We start from the raw sequence: 24362 nt of genomic DNA, 5'->3' as shown, positions 1-24362 counted from the left end.
GTATTTTCCTTCTTCCTTGTTTTATAACGCATTTTAATACCAAATTATTAATAGTAAGTAATTATTTAATGTAATAGGAAAATTGTTTTTACAAGATTTGTTCGTATTTTTCTTTTCGTCATTATTCTATTATGCCTTTAAAGTATTTATAGTAAAATTCTTATAGCAATATGTATTTTTCAATTCATAACTTTGTATTGAGCCTCGATTTTGTTTGATTTATAATGTATTTATTTGTTGGTATACTTGATCAGCAAGTTTATTATATCAAGCCAATTTTACAAAGATTTTTAAAGATAAGGCTCTGTAAATACCTTTGTAGTTGTACACTCGTACTGTCAACCAGTTCATATGAAGTAATGGTATAAAGATTTTTAAAAATTAAAGTGTCTGTCGATACCCTTGTACTTGTACTCTTGTAGTTACAACCAGTTTATATGAAGTTAATGGTATAAAGATAAAAAAAAATAAACTGCCTGTACATACTCTTTTACTTGTACTCTTGTAGGCCTAGTGTAAAGCCGAATCATAACTATGCATATTTTTGAAACGTTCTTCTCTCGTAGAATAAAGTGAAAGTAGTGCGTGTTATGTCACCGAGGAAGAATATGTAGCCTACAGTGGTTTGGGAATCAGGGGTGTACGACTTAACCGATGGTACCAGACAAATAATAAGGCGTAAAAATAAACACTGAAATAATGTTATAACACTTACCATATTAAAATTCTGGTAAATATTTTCAGTTAAAACTTAAAGTAATAAAGAAATTTAGGATTTATGTTATAGAATTTTGTTAAATAAGCAGTGCATATGCATTATCCTAAGTGTTCTTAGTTTTAAGTTTATTATATTATGTAGAGAATATGTAAACCCACAACAGAAATAAAACAAACTTAGTTGTAATATCAATATAATAAACTATCGGTTAAACGATAAAAATGGTTTGCTATAAAGTTGATCAGAATTGTACGTAAAAAGAAAGGCAAAATTTTTTTACAAACCTTTGTAATTTGATGTGAGTTTAAAATCATGATAGACCTTCAAATAAGTGAATCATATACAGAAAAAATAAATAAAATTGGGATTCCTGTATAGCCTACAATTAATTGTAGCATTACAATATTGACAAATAACTTTTTAATTGCGTAATGTATGGATAAAATTATGTTATATGTGTTAGAGGCAGTCGTTGCCGTTCGTGTTCATTGCATTCGCTTTGTAGAGACAGCTCGACCGGTGAGGGAGAGGCCGGTTGCTGTGGGAAGTGACGATGAGTAGGGGGGGGAGACTGACGCGCGAGCGCGGTGCAGGCTACCTTAACGCAGCGTGTCTCAACGCAGACTGAGCTCAGCGGCGTACTGCATTACCATTGACTACCACGACCCAAGCGTCAGCGGCCCGAACTACGTCGTCAAAAGCGGTACCGACTAACAGTATAGCGGTGGGCTCTCTAGGTTAGGTTTATACTCAATGGTATTATTCATTCATTTTGATAGCCCCTAGACTACGAATAATGACTTTATAGGCTTACCTCCATCATTAGTCCAAAATTGTGGTCAATTAAAGTAGGCTAGATGTATTTTCCAAATATGTAGTTATTTTTGGTCTACGGTAAAAAAAATCCCTCTAAAATAAGTGGCCTCGGATAGTACCAAAGTACCCAAATTAATTTAACCTTTTAATGTTTTACTGTATTGTTAGGCGATTTGTCACATCTACTTCTTTAACAGTAGATTAATACAATATGAACAAAACATACTCGTGAAAGCATTTTAAGATGTCACAGCCATACGCCATATTTAAGTCTTACTATTTTTAAGTCTTACGCCATATTTTATAATATAAAAATGAAATTCCCTCTATTAAATATTTTTCATTAAACCATGAAGCAAAACGTTTCGAGGATAACAAACTAATTTGGAGATAACATGATCATGTTAAATACATCATAGGTGAAGTACCCTGAATGACTCTGAGTATGGAATTTTAATGTTTTTTACTTGACCATTAACCATTTTTGTTGTTGCAATCCTTACCAAAAGTAGATCAAATATGACTCTTCCTTCACAATTGATATGCTTGTTCTCTCGGCGCCCCATCTGCTTGCTCTGAAGAATCTGCTCTTTGATAGCGGATCTGAACAATGAGAATACAGAATAAAATATGTTGCTAGAATATGTTGCTTGCTTTAATAAACTTTGTATAAGTTTTCTGGCTATGATAAGTACAGTGGTTATGATTATTTCCTTTTTTCCTAGAACAGCGGGACTATCACTTGGATAAAATCAAAAATCCATTGGCGATTTGGCAGGATTTGAACCAAGGACCTCAGGGACCGAAGTACCACGCTCTACCACTATACGCTCCTCACAGTGATTATGAATAGAAACTACAAAAGAAGAGATGACAAATCTACCTACATTTTTAAGACATTTGGTTTAAATGATCAAGATTACACTACTTCAGTAACCATCAATTGTATGTGTTTTTTTTGTGTTTTTTTTTTTTTTTTTTTTTTTGTAAGTAATATTAAACCTACTTCTCAAGATTATGGTAAAATAAAAGCCTCTGTTAGGGTCATGGTGATATTGTGTGTCAAGGATAATAAAGTTTTCATATATTTATTCTACACAATTTACTTCCCTTTTTACTTTAGTACAAGATATATTATTTTTTTACATTACCTAATGTCTTTGATTCTTCCCAGAAAGGTAAAGTTCTTAGCATTGAGATGTTTTGCTCGGTTGATGAGGTAGGTGAAGTCAAAGTTGTTGATGTTATATCCGGTGAACAAATCAGGATCCACTTCTCGAACAAACTCAGCCCATTTCTGCAAACGTTAAAAACATAAAAAGAAGACATAATATATGACAGGAAATGAAATGTCTTGTATTAAACAAAATATTTCCAATATAAGAAATTATGTATTTATTATAAAGTTAAGACAAAAAAACCTACACCAAATTTATTCCAGCTACGACTTACGTTCAACATTGGAGAGGATTTTATTGGGTCAGAAGCAAATCAATTTTTTAAATCATACTCATTAAGTAATTTAAGCCTACCCATTTCTTAAGTTTTCAAATTAAAGTATTACAAACTAAATTTCCTTACGAGAAGTTTCTAGGCCTATATTATTTTCAATGCTGAAATTACACCACTCTTGAGAAGGATGCACTATGGTGCCAAATTGAAATGTTGTTTAAATCTTGTATGTAATCAAACAAAAAAAAATAAATTTGTTTCCATTTTTGTGAGAAGCCGGTTCTTTAAGTTTTATTTAAGACCTTAAGAGTTAACACAAGATTCATTTATTTTTATTTTTGGTATTATTTGTTGTTACATAAAATTTTAAAATAGGATCAGCCAACAAAATTCGAGTTTCACTATATCATTAGTGTTTTGATTTCAAATAATAAAACACAAACATGTTACTATAAAACACACCTCCAGCATTTCCACTTCACGGTCGTAACTGAGCACTTGACAACCAACAATGGCTGCACAAGTATCCAGAGTGAAGACGTTCCGGATAAAAGGCTCGGGCTCCCCCTGGCGAATCACCATGTTAGCGATCTGGATCACCGGGTCATGATTGGGCTCCGGAAATATACCTGGAGAAGAAAGAATACATGATAATCAACACAAACATTCGCAATACGCAAAACAAGTTTATACATTTTGTTGGAATTTTGAATCTGATTCAGTATTCTTGCCCCAATTTTTTTTAGGAAACATAACTTCACTATAAATTAGGCAAACATGTAAAAATGTTGCAGTTTTACAGACATGTCACTTTGAAAAATTGGCTATAGCAATCAATGGTCTTTATTATTAATATTAAAAGATATTTTTTCAATCCACACAACAACAAAAATAAAATAAGTAACTTATCAGTCAATTTTTCCATAATCTCTCCAGTCTATCATCAGACTGGCTAAAACTTTGCACAAAACAGTCAATGTACTCAGTATTACCAAAGGACTATTAAAGTTACAATATCAACTGAAGGCTGTGTCCGCAGGCTATCAATATTCTATGGTTGGTGCATTGGGAGCAACAAAAAGAATCATTAGGCTACAATGTTTACTTTTGCTCTGTCAACAATTTTTCTCACATGGTTGGCGAGGCCAAAAACCACCTAGGTTTCCAATGGCCACAGGAGTAAGTAAGTAAGTAACAATTTTTCTCAATAAGTTTTTTACTGTAGGTTCATACCAATTGCGAAGCAAGGGTACAACTAATAATGAATCGTAAAAGTAAAGAAATTAGGTTATTTACATTTTTTTTACCAAATCTCAAGAATTTTCCCATTTTTTACTACACTGTAAATACTATAATCCATTCATAAAACTTATGCAGTTTTAAGAAATCTATTCCCTACACTTAATTCTACCTTTAAAACAATAAAGTAACAGCTAAGGTTTGTCAATCAGCTTCAACATATACATTAAGTAAAACATAGTAGTCGAACTTTCCTACAAACCGACTAAATTTTGTGAACAGACTTCAGTGTTACAGTTACTCTCATTACGCAAAGTCTACTACATACCTTTGCGACCGGCACACTCGATGTCAAAGCTGAGTATGCGGAAGGGCGCCACCTTGCCCCACTCTCCCTCCGGGGCGTGTGCGACCAGCTGCTCGTACGAGATGTCCACCTCCAGCTGACAGCGAGACACAGGGGGCAGGGACAGGTTGGAGTGGGGGTGACAACCCCGCAGTCTCCACTGTGCCGCAGGCAGCTCCACCCAGCAACAACCTGTGATGTGGTTGTCTACCATAAACCTGGCAACATTGCAATTCGTTTGATTACTGTTTTCATTTAAAAAAAAAACTGGTGATTTTTATTTTTTAAGAGGTTGGCAGCTCTTAACCTTGAATTTGCCTGTCCACATAGGTCTCTGACCTGTGCGTGGGACTTATCAAGCAAAGAATCGGGTAAGATTATACAATACAAGAATGAACTGTGCTAAAAACTAGTGGCAGCACCAGAACAAGCTAGAACATCGCTACCTTAGAATCGTAATTGGTTTACCGACTAAGCCGTCAACTCACTGGTGTGCGTTACTATCATTTGAATCTAAAAACTGTTCAAAAATCTGTGTTTCAAAAATGTTATCACGTGGATTTTGTTTCGATTACTCATCAAGTCTTAAGACTTCGATCAGCGAATGGGAAAAAAATTGTACCAATCAACCAGGAAATGCAGTTGAACATATTTCAATTCAAAAATGAATCTAGAATGGGGATAGAATAGTGTGAGATGTCTTGTGTAGCTTCTACATTGTCTCGAAACCAGTGACCTTTTCATTTTCACACAAGTGCTAGACGACTCAGCTAGCCAGTGACATAAACAAAACTTAAGATAAGATTGATTTTTACAGGTGTAAAGTGGAAAACCACCTACTAAAACTTAGTTTGGGGAAAAAAGCATGGATATCCCAGGCAAAGGCTACACTAGACTCCAGAAAAAAGTGACTGAGACCCATCATTATGGAATGGCATCCACAAAATAAAACTGTTTTAGCGAATTTCCCATATAGGGAATAAGCTATTACCGTAGTACTCATGGTAAGACCTGTACCCGGGACCGATTTTTTTTTTTTCGTTTTGAGGTCCCTAGAGGCCAAAAACACCATCCGTTCAAATTCATATATATATATACATATATATATATATATATTAAAATTAAAACATATATAACAAAGTACCCTTTTAGTAATTATTTTATTTTTCATGACGACATGTTTCGGAACTAAGTCCATTGTCAAGTCATTTTTACCATAACCTCATTCTTTATTAAGAATGAGGTTGTGGTAAAAATGACTTGACAATGGACTTAGTTCCGAAACATGTCGTCATGAAAAATAAAATAATTACTAAAAGGGTACTTTGTTATATATGTTTTAATTTTATTATATTAGTAGCCCTAAAAATGCAAGAAAATAATATATATATATTTATATATGTGTCCGTTAGCGCGATAACTCGAGCAAAAACGATCCGATTTTGATGAAATTTGGTACAAACGTGTAAACCTACGTTTATTCGAACGAGTTCGCAAACCAGCATGTTCGGACCATGGGAAAGGGGGTTTATGGGGGGATTTATAGGGTAAAAATGGGGTTTTCCCACTTTTGACTAAAAAAAAAATAAAATTTTGCAATTTTTTTCCAAACTATTTTGTAGAGCTTAAAAAAACAAATAATTTAGTGTATTGAAGCGTTATAATGCACCTAATGGTTACGGAGAAAATTTCAAAAAATTGTAAATTGAAAATTCCCATGTTATTCTTATGGAGAACTAGCTGTAACCCGCGGGCTTTGCCCCGTTTAACTTCTTAATTTTCAAGATTATCTCGTTCGCATGGCTCAATCACGTCCTGGTTGAAGTTTGTTCGCTACGCTCACTCACCTTTAGGTTGGAGCTCGTTCGCTACGCTCACTCACCTTTAGGTTGGAGCTCGTTCGCTGCGCTCACTTGCCTTCAGGTTAGCTCGTTCGCTACGCTAACTCGCCTCCAGGTTGAAGTTCGTTCGCTACGCTCACTCACCTTTTGGTTGCAAATTAGCTGTTGTCATAAATGTAAAAGAAATAATAGTGCTGCACCCTGTTGGTAATCCTTGTAACTTTAATGCTATTGAACATCATAGAACAGAACCAACTTGTTTAATTGAAACAGCTGTTAAGATTCAATAATTCCATTTCTCATAAGGTTAACATGGGAAACTCCAGTGCCACTGGGGCGGAGCCCGAAAGGATTTTTGAAATAAGAATATGCCTATATGTTATCGGGAATGTGAGCTATCATCATGCCAAATTTCAGCCCAATCCGACCAGTATTTTTCGAGTTTACTTTTTCCCATACACACATACAGCAACCACCTCTTTTTTATAATAGTACTAGCTGTAACCCGCGGGCTTTGCCCCGTTTAACTTCTTAATTTTCAAGATTATCTCGTTCGCATGGCTCAATCACGTCCTGGTTGAAGTTTGTTCGCTACGCTCACTCACCTTTAGGTTGGAGCTCGTTCGCTACGCTCACTCACATTTAGGTTGGAGCACGTTCGCTACGCTCACTCACCTTTAGGTTGGAGCTCGTTCGCTGCGCTCACTTGCCTTCAGGTTAGCTCGTTCGCTACGCTAACTCGCCTCCAGGTTGAAGTTCGTTCGCTACGCTCACTCACCTTTTGGTTGCAAATTAGCTGTTGTCATAAATGTAAAAGAAATAATAGTGCTGCACCCTGTTGGTAATCCTTGTAACTTTAATGCTATTGAACATCATAGAACAGAACCAACAATTAAACAATTAAACAATAATTGAAACAGCTGTTAAGATTCAATAATTCCATTTCTCATAAGGTTAACATGGGAAACTCCAGAGCCACTGGGGCGGAGCCCGAAAGGATTTTTGAAATGAGAATATGCCTATATGTTAATCGGGAATGTGAGCTATCATCATGCCAAATTTCAGCCCAATCCGACCAGTATTTTTCGAGTTAACTTTTCCCATACACACATACACACATACAGCAACCACCTCTTTTTTATAATAGTATAGATAGATAGATAGATAAGTAAACTGTTGTATTTTGCTTGTTTATTAACATTTTTTGCCCAAATTTGGAAAATGTTTTTATTTCTTACTAACTATTAACATTTTACATAAAAAACACTTTTACCCTCCCTGTTGCAGCAAACCTAAGTATGTGTTAAACTGATTCTATTTAAATAGGGAATAAATGTGATATTTTTAAGGATACATTTAAGTGTAAATCCAATCAGGCAAATGGAAATTCGCTTAGTCTGCAAGTTTGCTGCGGCGGGGGTATTTTTTTTTATAACAGTGATATTTAACAGCATAATCTTTTACAGGAAGGTAACAATATATTATTTATAATCTTTTACAATTTTAAATATCAACATATTAACACTTGTACTGACCTAATGTCAAAATCAATATTAGACTCGAAGGCTTGGTAGCGATGGTTCTGAAAGGTGGGATAAACAGTTTCCTTGTCCAAAAGTCGCTTACAGGCAGCAATCAGCCGAGGCAGTGCCACTGTGATCTTGAGGAACGGCGATGGCTCGTCTCCATGGTAACCAAATAGATTGATCTTGTGAACCAGTTCCACTCCCAACACTGCCTCTTGGACATTGTCTCTGTTGCCTCTCATATCTGTCATCACAGCCTTGTTCAACGCAGTCTGTAACATAAAGTAGAGATGCACAAAATAAAAAAACCTAGAAATGCAAAAAAAAATTAGGTTTAGATATAATTCTTTAGTTGTGGTGGTTATCTTGTACACAGGTAAGATAATGTTAGTTTTTACAGCTTATCAGAAAAAAACAATGCAAATATCTATGAAAATAATAGTAGGCCTATTCAAAATAATAAAAAAAGCAGTGATAAGTTAAATTTAACAATCTTTCACCAGAACTGTCAAAGCCTGACTAATAAAATTGGAATTCTGGAAAACATTTTATGTGAATTTGAGTTAGATGTTTTGTGTGTAACGGAGCACTGGATGGTAAGCAATGAAATCAGTAAATATTCTATCAATGAGCTAAAACCAATTGCAAATTATTGTCGCACTACCATGATTCATGGGGGATCAGCAATTTTCACTAGGATTGATCCATCGTTTATTAAAGTAATGGATGACATTAACAGACTTTCTGTTGAATTTGACTGTGAAATTGCATGCATTGAAATATTAAATTTTAAGTTAGTGATAGTTACCATTTATCGCAGTCCTGATGGAAATGTTGAAATTTATGTCATAGAAAAATTGTTAAGTCACATTAGTCGGTTAAATAAGCAGTCAGTTATATGTGGTGACTTCAACATGGATTTTCTTAGTATTGAAAAAGTTCCTGTGAACCTTGTAAATCTCTTTAATATGTATGGTTTACAGATGAAAGTTATTGAGCCTACTAGAGGGAAAAGATGCTTAGATAATGTATTTACATCTTTAAATGACAACTTTACAATCAATGTAGTAAACAGACATGTTAGTGATCACCTTGGACAGGTTTTTAAATGTAATTTTGACAATGTACCTGAAAATTGTTCTACAGAAAACTTTAAAACAATAACAAAGATAACTGATGAAGGTATTAGAGAATTCAAATTCTATTTAGGAAAAGAATGTTGGGAGGATGTTTTTCAAACAAATGACATTCATGTTAGTTTTAGAAATTTTATAGATACTTTGAAATATTATTTTAGTGTTTGTTTTGTAACTACCATAACTAATAAAAAAGTAAGGTATAAGAAAGCCCAATCAAAATGTCAATGGTATAATTTAGAGCTAAAAAAAATTAAAGACAGACTAGATTTGCTGTATGACCTCTCAAAATCTACAAATATTACTTGTTATAAAAATGAATATAAGGAACTCAAGATTGTGTATAGGCCTAAGATTAAAGAGGCAAAAAAACAGGCAAACGTTAGCTTTATTAATAATGCAAAAAATAAAACAAAAGCGTTATGGAGTATTGTAAATAAAAATAAAAAAGGTACTGTAAATAGTAGTAAAAATAATTATTTTATACCAGATGAATTTAATGACTTTTTTATTAACGTTGCCAAAGATTCGATTAGCCCTAGTTCTTGTGTAAATAGTAACTGTGATTTCAATTTATATTTAAGTAACCTGATTGTACCTGATAATATTAGTGAATTTAGTTTTAAGTTTGTAACAGAAAAGAATATTATAGATGTAGTTAAGCAATTAGCTCCTAAAAAAAGTCGAGATCACTATGGTTTGACTAATGCTTTGATTAAGGAAGCCATTACCAGTTTTGTGTCTCCACTGACAGTTCTCATTAATAGTTGTTTAGGACAGGGAATATTTCCTGATGTTTTAAAGATCACAAAAGTGCTTCCTATTTATAAGAAAGGTAAAAAAGAGGATATAGGTAACTATAGGCCTGTTGCAATTGTAAATGTTTTATCTAAGATAGTGGAACTAGTAGTTGGTACACAATTGATGGAATATTTGGAATCCCATGATTTGATATGCAAACAACAGTTTGGATTCCGAAAAGGTTTATCAACAACTCAAGCAATTATTTCTTTGGTTGATAAGGTGATTGTTTTGAAAAAAAGGACTTTGCTGCAATCACTTTCTGTGATCTAAGTAAAGCCTTCGATCGAGTTTCACATACAGTACTGTTAGAAAAATTAAAGCACTACAATATCAAAGGTGTGGCTTTAGATTTATTTAGGTCTTATCTGCAAAATAGATCTCAGTATGTGGCATTAGGAAATAACCTGTCTCAATGTAAACCTGTAACCTGTGGAGTCCCTCAGGGCTCGGTACTTGGGCCATTATTGTTCTTGATAGTGGTCAATGACTTAAGTGTAAATGTCCCTACAGATATTGTTTTATACGCAGACGACACCACGGTAATCACCAGGAGTTCAGACTATAGTCAACTTTTAGAAAACTGTGAGTTGAATAAAAATGTTGTTGAGAACTGGCTCACAGCAAATAATTTAATTCTAAATAAAGATAAAACATCAACTGTAGTTTTTAGTCTTAGAGAAATTCCTGAGATGCCAAATGAAAATCTGCATCCAAAGTTTTTGGGACTAACTTTTGATACTACTCTAAATTGGCAATATCATGTTCATTTGGTAAAGGCAAGACTTAGTTCGAGTATATTTGCTATGAAATGTTTGTGTGGTGAATTGAATCAGGATTCTTTAATACAGGCTTATTATGGACTATTTCATAGCCATTTAAGGTATGGTTTGATTGTTTGGGTATCTTCTCCTCATGCAAATGAAGTTTTTATTATGCAAAAAAAAGTTCTTAGAGTCATTGCTGGTGTAAATATGTGTCATAGTTGTAAAAATCTATTCAAGGAGTTTAAAATTTTGACTTTGTTTTCTTTATTTATACAACAATGTATACTTTATATTAGAGCCAATATTCATTTATTAGACTGTAGAAAAGATGTGCACAGTTATAATACTCGTTTTTGTAATAACATTAATTTGCCAAAAGTAAGACTAGCCAAGACAGATAAAAGACCAATGATGATTGCAATTAAGTTGTACAATAAGTTACCATTAGATATAAGACTGCTTAGTGATAAGGATTTTAAAATTAAATTAAACTATTTTCTATGTAAAGGATCCTTTTATTCTATAGAAGAGTATATGTCAAGACAATGGACTGTTAAGGACTTCTGTTGAATATTATTTATTTATAAAATTGACGTGCCAATGTATTTGCATGAAATATTTTCTGGCTGAATAAAGTTCTTATTCTTATTCTTATTCTTATCAATTCAGGAGAAACACATAGGACAAATCTACAATGTACCAGTAATATAAAACAATGTTCAACAAATAATAATCATGTTTATATATATAATGTTTTCAAAATCATATAAAATCGGGTATAACCAACCTTAAATGGTTTACAATGGCTCTCCGTAAATTCTGGCGGAGCGGCAACAAACAAGTAGGGTGAAAAGCCGTGGACGTGACAACATACAGAGTTACCTCCTTCTGTGACTCCGTAGATTCTCATGATGGGAACCGGAGCTACCTGGGAGCCTGGCATCCCTTTGAGGGGACTGCCTAAGGAATATAAAAACAGCATTAGTATAGCTCTGAATGTTAGAAAACTCTTTATAGACGAAGGACTCTTTGTACACTCAGGATAGGAGTAAAACAATTCAGAGTATTATAGTAAATAAACTCCAGATAGTAAATAGAACAACTCTAAGTTTTTTGTTGTTTTTTTCCACACTACACGTCAGGGAATGGAGTTTTTTTCTGGTGTGAGGGACTCTAAACCTTTATCGGTCCAGGGATTGGATCCCCTAAAATCAAAAAACGCATAATAGTAAAACAGCACAGTATAGTAGTAAACAATTTCAAGGTAGTAGTTATTTAACTCAATAAGTTGTAGAAAATAATGTCAGTGAATTCTACAACACACTTTTTAATAACACACAATATCAACAGAATAAACATTGTTATTAAAAGGTTAATCTTCAAACAAACACATTTTAAACTTGTGACATTGTGAATCTTTAATTTTTTAACATTTCCCCGGTGGGGGGCTCCGGACCCCCCGGTGTTCCCCCATGACAGGCGTCTATTTACGCCACTATAGAAACATGCTCCAAAAGCAGCTTTATAATTTTTTTGCAAAACAAAATGAACCAGCCCAGCAGCATTTTTCAAACTTAGGTTTAGTAAAAGGTTTTACTAATAAATCACATGAAGTTTTAGTGCTTTTAAAATCAAAGCTTAAAGTGCAATTTGAGATTTTGTAGCTTACAGGTTATCTTGTGTAATGTTAGCCTATGGATGAAGAGTACTCTACTTTTATTATAAACGAGTACAGTGAACACTGATATTAGGTGATTCATGATATTTTAATGAAATGGAATAATCCTGATGATTTGATGCAAACGGTCAACTTATAGAACAAAATTAAATCAACATAATGGAACACTCTAGAACTAGTGTAATGATGACAACTTAAAAACAACTCATACAGAAATTATATTAATTGCAAAAGAAATCTAGCTAGGGTTTTAAAAGCAGCGTGATGTTACATACAAAAGGAATAATGTAGCTTACTTTGTATCCTGGACCAAGTCTTTCGATCCACTGTGAGAATCAAAACATTTTATAAAGCATAAGTTGTAAACATGACACAATTAATTTTATTTTGTTGCTACAAGCTTAAACTGGGAATAGAAAATACCTATGAGTTTAAGAAAAATGTTTTGAATTGAAATTACAACAGGCCTCTGAATAAAATGTACAGTTTCCCCAATGTTTAATATGTCTCAAATAAATCATTATGTGATGTTTAGTACCAAAATTGGTTATTAAATTTAATGTGTGAGGCTACTGGCATTCCTACAATCACAAGAAGACAACGCGTGTGAGTTGCTGAGCATTGACCAGTATCGAGTCTCAAACACAAGCTAAGCTCCTCCCATCATCAAATGTTTGAATAGTCTTTCTTAACCTAAGTTTAATTTACCAGTATCGTAACAATACATCCCATTTTATGATTGAGTTCTAAATGAGTCATTTGTTCCTCCGCTAATGTCTTCACACACCGCACCAAGATTACAGCTAACATCTACCTTCTCTTGATGGCGTCCTTGGATGTCCTTGGACTACTCTGGAAACTCATAAGGCTTCAAGACTTCAGTATTGCTATTGGTAGCTTCACAAACCACACTATTTTACTGTCCGACCGCATTATTAAATTAAATTTCCCCAACCCCTACCAAACATGTGGTATGATATTGCTTCTGTGTTTATTTAATCCTTCTTTGCAACTACATAAAGATTTTGATTTGTTAAAAGGATTGCTTAGCAATATACGTTTGATTTTCTCACTTAACATTTCTACAAGACGAGAAAAGACATAAGACTCACCAATGTAGTAATCAATATCAATCTGCTGGAACACCAGTTTGTCCGACGCAGGGTTCAGTTTTGGAGGAGGAGGACGACTCCACTTTACACTTGTCAGCTGGGTGTCAGGTCCCTGGGTAATAAATCAGTAAGTATAAAATATTACAAAAGAACAAAAGTAGTTGGTTTCATAAAGTTTCTTCATAAAGCTGTGACTTAGGAATTTTTAGCATTTTGTTTTAGAGCAAGACTTTCCTACTGAGTTTGGAAAATGCTAAACAAAACTAGAGTAAAGAGCACATATATTCAATTAGCATACTTTGTTGCAAATTTTACAGAACAAATAAGCCTACCGCTAGGCCTTCTTATAGAAGGGGGTCAGTCAATGTACAGTACAAGAAGTGGTAACAAACAAATAAGTCATAGCCTTTTTTTCGTTCAAATGTTTTCTGACAATAGATCTTTGATCAGGCGTCACATGCCCCTTTCACATTCGAAAGTAATTTTTTTACCTAATTCACAAAAAAAATACATTTCTACTACTTTTAAAAGTAGGTGGTTACTCTACTCACAAGTTAATAGTTATTTCTAGGCCTAGGCCTATTCCAAGTGTTATTAGGGTATTCCATACCCCATTTCTCAAATCCCCAAGTAGGATGGTGTCCTGATTGTACCCCCTTAAATTTATGGTTCAAGTGACACCTCTACCTATACAATGTCATTTGAGTGAATTTGTACTTGTAAGATTACAGACTTAGAAGTTTAATCAGTTCTCGGCACGCCAAAGTGGAAAAATGTGCTGTACAAATATGGGGGGTTCTGGTACATTTATTATAGGCCTACAACCAACTGTTCGTTATTCAAGTTTCTTGACTCACTTAAGTTAAGAATCACTTCTATGTTGTGATACCATGAATCTTAAGACCTTGTAAATATTCACAGCTTGATTATTTTGGAAACTTAGGGATCACTTTCCCTTCCTTTGCACAGTGTAACCACAAACACTCGATAGCCTGCTGTATGAAAATGTGATTATTAAATCACAAGAAAAGGTGAGTTACTTAATCAAAAAATTTATTTTTATTTATCTAATAAACAACATCAAATTGATGTTAGGCCTAATACATTATAAGTACCTGTTCAGATGATTCCTGAGGTTCACTTTCAGCTCCCTCCAATTCCATCTGATCCATGATAGCAAGTTCTTCCTCAAAACCAGATGGAAAATCTTCATCATCATCGACATTAGCTCTAAAATTACCAATGGAAATAGGTTAAAATCAACCTATCAATGTTTTATTAGATCACAATTACAAAAGCACCATAAATAGGCTTACAAGATGTAAGCTTATTTAGCTGATGATGTACCTAGCTATTTATTGTTTAGGTGAGTTGCTATCGTAATGGTTAGCGTCTCAGTCGGTACGGGAGGGACGGGTTTGATTCCCAGCACATCCACTAAACTTTAATTGGTTTGGACGCTTTCCCTTAAAACCATTTAGGCCTAAACTAAAACAAACGTTGACTCAAAACAAAAATACCACTGGCGTGGTAAAAAAAAAAAAAAAAACAGAATCAGTCTGTGCTTCAAGTTTGAGGACCTGCAAGAGTCAAAAAGGGCAGACAAAGTTTGAGTGGACATTAAACTAGGTGTACTGTTGATAGTATAGTGTATTGTTCGGTTTTGTTGTGTGATACCTGATTAGGACAGGCTCACAGTTTGGGTGTGATGTGCCATGGGCCTGAAATATAAGTACTTGCGCCTCTCAACACCTACCTTTTGTGGGAAATTTTTCTTTTCCTGGTGCCCCCAACAATAGACAAAAAGAAAAAAATATAGATTGTCAGTGGTGCTGCGATTACCATAGGTTATAGCACACACTTCTGGGACCCCTGTGTAGTTACGTGTAGCACACTGTAACTACATGGCGCTCCCAGTGGTGTGCGCCATAACCTATGGTAACCGCAGTATGGCTGACAGTCTACATTTAATTCCTTTTGTCTATGCACCAACAAACCTATTTAACCTCTTACACCCCAGAGCCCGAGCCCACCGGGACCATTTAAGGGGCCCTGAACTTGGAGCGTTCATTATGAATTGTAAATAAAGTACATTTATATAGGCTAGCCTACCCCTCCCTCTCTCCTCCTTCCAACATATGAGTTTCTTTTGCCCTTCATTCCCTCCAAAAGTGTTTCGCATAGTTTCTGAATGTGTGAAAATTTAACATAACCTAAAGGTGATGCAAACAAGAATGAGATAACAGTTAAACTTCTAACGGCTGCACTTTACTTGACGTCCTACACTCATTCGATTGTTTTTTCGATTTGATATTTTCATTCGATTGTTTCGTTCGATATATCGTTTGGTTAGTTAGGTTAGGTTAACCTTACCTAACTAACCAAACGATATATCGAATGAAGCAATCGATTAGTCGATATATCGATCGATATTTTCATTCGAATGAGTGTAGGACGTCAAGTAAAGTGCAGCCCTTCTAACAGCTAGGCTACACATAGGCTAGGCCCTACCTAGGTCCAGGCCTACAGGCAGTTTCATTTTAGCCTACTAACCTAACTTACCTGAATTTCTTTTGGTTGGGTGTGTTCTTCTTGGTTTGTGGGCCATTTTTTCTCTTCAAATCCATTTTATTAAGATAAAATACAACTTGGGAATATTATACTGGTGTTACGCTTAAAATTCTAAAACACCTGATGGCTTGCATAGGCTGTGGCGCAGTAGGTAATAAACACAAAAGTATAAATAGGCCTAAAGTTAACAAAAAACATTTCACTTCAACATAAACTTTATTAAGATTGTGACAAACATTCTCAGTAAACCCCTAAATAAGACGGATTAAGATTAAAGCTAAGCTAAAAACAAAACCTAACCCTGAATTACTTAGTTCACCTTCCTATTACTATTCTTCTATTCAGAGTTTTGACGATTTCGCGGGAAGCGAAGGAAAATAAATATTCTAGATAGTCTAGGGGCGAACATGAAATGCGCAAAGACTAGTAAGTACCACCGTTGGTTAGTTAATGAAATGAATGGTAAAGTACTAATTTAAGCTATTAAATAAATAAACAAATAAATAAGTACTGTACCATTCATTTCTTACTTTTGTAAAATTTGTAGCCCCTGAACTGCGTATTATAGACTACCGTACTAAACTATTACGTACCTCGTCTTGCAGTCCAAATATATTTGAACTGCAAAAGACGAGGTACGTGTTTAATCTTTACTTTTCTTATGGCCACCCGTGGCAGACCAGACATTGGTATGCCTTGAGTCACGGCCACGTCTAACTACAGGCCGCGGCCTGGTAGAATTGGCAACGTCGCCAAGTGGTGTTGTTTAGTGACAGACGTCCCATAAGATAACATGGCAGACAGGTGACATCAGCTCATTAATTTCTAATTTGCACTTAAATTTAAAGTTAATTTAATTAATTCAATTTAAATTTAAATCTATAAACATAAATTTGTTAAAATATTGAAAATAAAACATACATAATTGAAAACCGAAACAATATGAATTAAAAATCTATATCTGTAGATTTTAAGCGGGGTCAATTGTCATAGTCCAGTAACCAATCTTTCGTAAATACACAAATATCATTAGCTGCTTCCAAACAAAACAGCTGTTACAACACCACTTGCGACGTTGCCACTTCGAAAGCCACGGCCTGGAGTTAAAGGTGGCCGTGCTTGAGTGGTGCTGGGGCTATAGAATCGAATACAGTTTATAGTATTCTCTATACCCTGGTAATGTTGAGTAACCGCTAAGCAAAAAGCACACAAGTTGAAACCCCCATGTTTTTGTATTTACATATGTAATGCAGGCATTAAATCATTAAAAATAGACAAGCTGCTATACCCGTGCTTTGCAACGGGAAGAAAATGTGACCTAGAGAGCTATTCAAGTGGTGCTGATGTGTGTTTTAAAATACAGCAACTCTATGATTTAGTTTGAAAATATAAACTGATTTAAAAGTGTAATCCTACTTTCAAACCCCTATTTTTGATGTTAATCGATCCAAAAGAACATACCTCCATACGGACACATACCAGCATCAATTTCTTCATATTGCTGCTTCATGAATGACATGTTTTACCATAATTCTTCAATTTTAGTCAAGCCTCTTTCCATGTAGCTTAATATATAAATTACAAAATGAAAACTTTGAGCAATACTTAAACAAAACTTATACAACCTTTCTTTAAAACCAAACATAACCCTCCTCAATCTTCCTTTTTCTAGTAAATAAACAAACACCAATTTATTGCACTGACCAGCTGTTTCATGAACTAAATTGAATTATATCATTTGAACTTTGGAAATATGCCTGGGGTAGCCCTTTGGAAATTAGCCTGTGGGGCAGAGCCCTTAGGAAATTCGTCCATATCAATACTTTTCGGCAAATCTACACACTCTAAGCTTCATTTTGATGTGCTATATGCCTATATTTTTATTTGGTAAATGACCTTAACCGTTTACATAAAATTTGATTGTATCACTTTAATAATATAATAGATTTTAATTATTTTTAGTACATTGCTTGATAGTCATATGACCTTAACTTAATTTCTCATCGCATAGCAAACGTCTGATGGTTTAATTGTTTTTCTCAATTACAGTATATTATCATAGATAAAAACATACCGGTACTCCCTTTGATGTAATGAAACGCAAAATCCATAGATTTCTTAAGTATATCAAGAGATTAGTGATAGCTCCTATAATCAATACCTCTAATATACTTTTGGGAGATTGGTTTGTGAACTCAACTCTATGGCGAAGAGTTTTTCGGTTCCACGAATTAGCAGACAGTTTTGTGTTTTTGTGTTGATCTGTCATTCCACCTCCACGACCACGACATCGTTAGGCAAGTATAGAAATTCACTGTCACAAATATCCTATATTAAATTCATTGTTGGTAAGGGTTATAAAAAAATCATGTTTTTTGTAAAATTTTGTGATGCAATTCAAAATAAAAGTGACAGCTTAATAACCCTTTCTTGTTATCAAATTCATATGTAGCCAATAGACCCTAGGAATAATTGAACTCAATTAGCCTAGGCCTAACACCTTATATAAAATAACAATGAATATAATTTGGATTAAACATACCACCCCCCCCCCCCCCACACACCCCAATTGGGGTATAGTTTCTTAACTGGGCTATGCTAATATCGATTGAAACTATCGATTCGATTAGTAAACCTTCATGCGATTTTTTCACCATCAGCAAGTTTGGTTGGTTAGGTTAGGTTATGATAGTTTAATTTGATAATAAATATATTTAAAAATATCGATTATTAATCAATATTTTCAATTCGATAGTTTCAATCGATATTAGCATCGCCCAGTTAAGAAACTGTACACCCCCCCCAATTGTGCATATTTGTTTAACCTAGCTAAAACCTATCCAAGACAATTAATATTTAGTTTACATTTTTTCTGTCTTTTCAGGAAACCCATATTTAAACAGGGTATACTCAGAAAATATTTTGGAACAATCCAAACAACAGACTAAACCGAAACATCAAGCACTATGGCTGCTAAGGTTAGTGTCAATGCTACAACATATTTGGCATGCTTAACGTTTAGATATGTTTACACTGTACAACTCGTTTTACAATTTTTTTAAACAAATAAATATAACTTTTATTTTTAAACTTGTTTTAATCCAAACAAAAATTTTTCAAGTATAAATTTTCCTTGATATTTCCAACGCAGGACGAGAAAGCGGCAACCTGTTGTAAAAGACAATTTTTGGTCATAAAACACGCTTGTTGCACCTCTTCTTGCTTGATTAATATTTTTTATTTTAACCTATTCTTAATCATTTTCATATCTACCCTAGTTACCAATTAATTAACTTAGGTACCGTACCTGAGTGAAAATTTAAAAACGTACGTTTTCATGTCCCTGACCTTTTACTTCGTAGATACTGGATTTGTAGTTTATTATTATGTGTTTTAATATTTTTTGGGACGGGGGCAACATGTTACACACATTTATTTGGTTTTAAATAGGTTCTAGGTATTTTTTTCGTATTTTTAAAGTCTCGAAATTCACGACCATGACGTGTCCCTAGGGTACATTTTCCAACTTTCACGCTGTTTTTAGACTAATTATTCATGCCGAAATATATAAAGCCATATTTTTATGTCATCAATGGTTATTAAACTTACCAAAAAGGAGCATATTATAATTTTATTGTCATTACAAACTGACTACCATGACAAAATAAGTCTGTCCCTCGATTTGGCGTCACGACCATTTGGGAAACTTTGGAGCACGACAGTGGCAAGCCTGGTGTCGATGGAGTCAGTTGGTTTTAGAGACTAGTTCGGGGTGTACGTCAGGATTGTAGTACCGGTCGTTTCGAGTTGAAAGGAGGAATTACAAGATTAATAAAGGAAAGATTGTGTTTTTTGTAATTTTGGTGTGTCCATGACCGTACGTAGTCATTCGATGAAGTAGACATGGTGTTAATTTTTGTTTATAAGATATTTCAATTGCTAGATTAACCTAGAAGTCCACTTTGTATCCTCGAACATGAGGTGCAGGGCTACCGCCAGAACAGAGCCAAATAACTCGTAATTTCACGACCAAAGTTTCACGACCATCGCGGGTTTTTTCACGACCAATCCAGCCTTATGGATTATAGTGTGTTTGGTCGTGACAATAACTTTAATATAATTGTAAATTGAACAGCTTAGTGCAATTGAAACACATATTTTTATTATATCTAACAGGATAATTGAAGGATTGTTTGGAAAGATTTAGATTATTTCAGAAAATTCACGACCGTACCGCTTGTCCCTGGCCATCACGTTTATGATTTCTATCATAAAAATTTCAAAAATTAAAATATCGTCAAATTTTAATGTTTTATACACAAAAGAAGCACACCTCTATACAAACATAACGATTTTTCGGGTCTCAGGTAAGTTTTTTCGTAGTTATACAAACTTAATAAGATTTTATTGGCTTTTTTTCAATTTTTTGAGTTTTTTGATTTTTTTCTAGAAAGACCAAATATACCAAAAGCTCAGTGACCTTTTTATTGTATAATGGTCATAAAAGTAAATTAGTTTATAGCAAAACATAGTTATAAAAATAATATTAACTATTTTTAATATGCATTTAAACGTCCGTTAAGGTCGTGACAGGATTTTGTGTTTTTCCACTAAAGATGCTCTTTTAAAAAGAAACTAGGCTACCAAACATATTGCGTTACCATGGACATTTTATGAAACTTCAAATGTTAATGAAATACAAAAAATAATAAAAGTTTTGAAAAAAGGGGAAAAAAATTTGCAAAGTGCTTTTCCTGAAAACGTACGTTTTTAAATTTTCACTCACCTATATTGTAACTGGTTGTACAAAAAAAGTTAATAAAACTAGTTGTATAGTGAAAACGTGGCTTTTGAGTAGCCTACAATGCCGATTAATTTCTTGTCACCATGCTGTTATCATACTCAAGAATAATTTGTCTTAGGTAGGCCTATAAAATAGTATCCTAGTTGCAGGAAACTCCCTCTTGACCCCCATCTTGGCTCCGTTTTTTTTGGACTCCCAACTGAGTCTACACAGAAGGTCTATAGTCCTCGCCACCCTAAGTTGAGGCAGCCCAAGGCCGCACGCCGTATATCTAGTGCGGCCTTGGGCTGCCTCAAGTTAGGACTAATATAGGTGGGAAATGCTTTGACAATCTGGTACAAAAGAGCCAAGTTAAAATAATGGTGGTTGTCTATTCAGCAATCAATCCATGTTAAAGACTCTGATTTATCTTTTAGCATAAATTTGTTCCTCATTTCTGTGCTTAAGGCCTAAATATTATTCTTGAACGATAATCTCATTTAGTAATATAATTAAAACTAAATGCTTACCTGTCATGTGTTCTTTTAAAGCCGGTTCCAGACATGCTCCATTTGCAAAGCACGAAATATTTTACGTTCAACGATCTAGTTTTCTTGCAATTCGCCGATTAACGAGTAGGTGTCTACACATATGCGTTGTTTTACGAGCAACTGTTCGTTTTGGGAATAGCAAAAATATTTGTTCACTTTGATGTGTGCAAAAACACCGATAATGAACAGGAAAACACAAGCACGAGCATTTGCTACTTGCCAAATAGACCAACACGTATCCACACTACTCGCGATTCGGCGAGTCGCTGCTCGGTGCTTGGCGAATGGTGCATGTCTGGAGCCGGGTTTAGATATAATTCATGTTTTAACTTCTGAGGGTTCAACCAAGGGTCCCCTTTTAACACCTAAAATATGAACTATGAGTACAAATAACTCAATTCCACTCTACTACTAACAAGTCTGAATTAACTTATTAAATTGAAAAACATGCACACATTCAATGAAATAATTCAGAAACTTTGTAGTAGGCCTAATCCTATTGTCAGGGTAGAGTAGGAAAATGATGGAGCTACACATTTGGATGAACCTTTCAAAACCTAATTCAAAATGGGAAAACGACAGAAATGGCATGCATTCACCATATTGCCCAAGCCCAAGTGTACACTGTACAGCAATACCATTACAAGAACCCACTTCCTCAGCAAGAACAAAATGGAAAGGTACATAAGATAACAGGTGATTTTTCCAAACACTTCAAAAGAGCAAAAGCTATAAAAGTGAAGTTATTTAAGAAACTTTTGTATGTTTCCTCTCAGTCTAAAAACTAAAAGGTCTTGTTTCTAAAAATAATTACCTATATAAATTATAGGCCTACTTTGTTAGACAAAGTTACAAAACAAAAGATGGCCAATTTTGAACTATTACATTTACTAGAATGAAACAATATGAAAGTTAGCAATAATTCACATGGTTTTACTTTACCTCGATAATTTTACTTTTTCAGACCCACCTGTACAAAGTAGAGATGACCTGTGAAGGATGCTCCGGAGCCGTGGAAAGAGTTCTAAACAAATTGAAAGGTAAGCTTGCAAACCTCTTTAATTTCAAACTTTCAAACCAGTAAATTATGTATTGACACATTTAATTCAGTGTATAAAATAAGGTAGGACAATAAAAGTCAACCTTTAATGTAGTAGACGAATTGTTCTTGAGGTGATCTCTGCTCTTTCTAAAAAAAAAAAAAATGACTCAGGCCACATACTTTTGGTATCATATAAGTTAACAGAAAATTTCTTAGTTGTTTAAATAAAAAAAAAAGTTAAAATGGGTGAACCTCTAGTTTTAAATTTGGATTTTTATTAAGTAAAAGTTGTATTAGAATAAAATTTGTATTCTAGTAAGCTTTATATGAAATTTACACTGTCAAATGAATCTGATTCATGGGCAAAAAAAATGTATTGATAAATGAGATGATAGAATATATGTACATTCATTAAAAACTCAATTGTTTGTGTTAGCATACCTTTAAAACCTTAAGTTCAACATGGGCTCACTAATTAGTAGGGGAAGCAGATCGATCCTTTATTTGAATGTAAATTATTAATGTATCCCCTCATTTAAATGAAATATTGCCTCAAATTTTATTTAATTCCTTAAACTCTATTGTATAACATTTTATTTTCCTAGGTCTATTTATATTTTATTTACCAGATAAATTAAAGCCTATTTATATTTTTTTTGCATAAATAAAGGTTAAGAAATAAAATGAAAATGTTTTGTTAAGTTTATGGTATAAAGTACTTCTCATATCAGCAATGTAACAGAGTGCACCACTTATCTAAGTGCTTGTCATTTCATTAAAGGCTATTGACCTCAGAGGAGGATAAATATATTTTATTGACACAACAGCTTACTTTTATGTTCTGATGTTTGTTTAACAATAATCCTAGATTTAAGTTATAATTTATTCAAAAGTCTGAAACACTAAAAACAAGTACTTTGTTATATGCTGTTGAGTTGTTAAATTTAATTAGTACTCATAAATTATGTTTACCAAGCTTGAGCAGATAAAACACCTATTCCTTTCAGAAAAAATTGTCTTATCACAGTGACCTTTTGTTGTAAAGAATTATCTATAGGCTTGTGTTTTATTCAAAATATGGAAGATTCCTAACCATGTCCATGAACTTGTTGCTCAATAAATTAAAAGAGTGTGTATCATTGACTATATTACGGTATGTACCGTACTATTTATTTTTTTTTTTGACTTGTCGCTTAATGTTTAAAAAAAAATTACTCTTCTATTGTTGCTGCTAATTTCGGTAGATAAATAAATAAATTAGTTGTCTTCTGTTTATTCATTTTTTGGAACCCAAGCCAAATCCATGATTTAAAACAAGTCTTCCCTTATTTTAGGGGCCAGCAGGGTTCCTGTTACATTTTGCATTCAGGACTGCAATTTAAAACAGTTTTGTTAAAATCTGTTTCTCGTAGTAAAGATTGTGTAAATTAGAATGGATAACAGCAATGCTCCCAACAACACTGAGAGTAACACCAGTACCTAGTTGGATTAAATTCATCCAGTGACTATCGGTTATCGAGATGACTGTACAAAATGACAAAAGCGACTGTCGTGGAAAATGTCCTTGTCCCCATCCCGCTCTCCATTCTAAGTGACACAATCTATACTATTCCTCCTGGGTACTTTTACTGCCCCTTAAATTCATAGTGCCAATGGTGATCTCTTTTTTCCCTCTTAGGCAAAGGAGTAGAAGACATAAACATAGATTTGAAAGGCCAACAAGTATCCGTAACAGCTACAATGGATTCTGAAGAATTGCTGACGATCATCAAAAAGACTGGCAAAACCACTACTTACATCGGAGAGAAAAGTTAGAAAGGACGTCTTACTGGAGGCTTTGCATGAATGGCTTAGAGTTGTGATTCCACCTTTACATAATACGAGAGCTTTATAATTTTCATAGTTAGAATTTATACATTTACTGATAAGTGTAGATTAGTTTGGTAAGTAATTTTAATAGATTTTTTACAGAATTTTACTGTG

The 24362-nt window shown here is 34.1% G+C and overlaps 2 protein-coding genes across 4 annotated transcripts in view; one reads left to right on the top strand and one right to left on the bottom strand.

Moving 5' to 3' along the window:
• LOC128991159 (DNA polymerase delta catalytic subunit-like) overlaps positions 1 to 16321 on the bottom strand; it is a 41184-nt gene extending 24863 nt beyond the window's left edge. The window contains exons 1-10 of one of the 2 annotated variants that reach the window (XM_054413931.1): positions 15995 to 16321; positions 14548 to 14662; positions 13433 to 13544; positions 12617 to 12646; positions 11430 to 11602; positions 7948 to 8210; positions 4554 to 4789; positions 3449 to 3615; positions 2686 to 2831; positions 2038 to 2137 (exon numbers count right to left, since the gene is read on the bottom strand). In XM_054413931.1, the coding sequence (XP_054269906.1) occupies positions 2038 to 2137; positions 2686 to 2831; positions 3449 to 3615; positions 4554 to 4789; positions 7948 to 8210; positions 11430 to 11602; positions 12617 to 12646; positions 13433 to 13544; positions 14548 to 14662; positions 15995 to 16059 (1407 nt within the window). In that variant the 5' untranslated portion in view covers positions 16060 to 16321. The remainder of the gene's footprint in view (positions 1 to 2037; positions 2138 to 2685; positions 2832 to 3448; positions 3616 to 4553; positions 4790 to 7947; positions 8211 to 11429; positions 11603 to 12616; positions 12647 to 13432; positions 13545 to 14547; positions 14663 to 15994) is intronic. The other variant, XM_054413934.1, reaches the window with a different exon arrangement.
• A 1943-nt stretch (positions 16322 to 18264) lies between these two features.
• LOC128990630 (copper transport protein ATOX1-like) lies at positions 18265 to 24362 on the top strand. 2 transcript variants are annotated; one of them, XM_054413106.1, is made up of 4 exons: positions 18265 to 18300; positions 18888 to 18981; positions 22302 to 22377; positions 24058 to 24362. In XM_054413106.1, exons 2-4 carry the CDS (start codon positions 18970 to 18972, stop codon positions 24192 to 24194), a joined length of 225 nt encoding a protein of 74 aa, XP_054269081.1. In that variant the 5' UTR covers positions 18265 to 18300; positions 18888 to 18969; the 3' UTR covers positions 24195 to 24362. The 2 variants fall into 2 exon arrangements, with proteins under 2 accessions (XP_054269081.1, XP_054269082.1); XM_054413107.1 differs by having other exon boundaries at positions 18266 to 18351.

The sequence above is a fragment of the Macrosteles quadrilineatus genome, unplaced genomic scaffold, assembly GCF_028750875.1.
Source record: "Macrosteles quadrilineatus isolate MER2022 unplaced genomic scaffold, UCM_ALF_1.0 Scaffold_3__2_contigs__length_128488019, whole genome shotgun sequence".
In the NCBI taxonomy this organism is placed as follows: Eukaryota; Metazoa; Arthropoda; class Insecta; order Hemiptera; family Cicadellidae; genus Macrosteles; species Macrosteles quadrilineatus.
Note: the sequence above shows the minus strand (reverse complement) of the source record. Positions and strands in the feature narration are given on the sequence as shown.

What these genes read in the sequence shown, in the direction of transcription:
- LOC128990630 (XM_054413106.1), top strand. An exon ending in AGTTCTAAACAAATTGAAAG is followed by an intron (nt 22,378 to 24,057) that starts GTAAGCTTGCAA and finishes TTTCCCTCTTAG; the next exon opens with GCAAAGGAGTAGAAGACATA.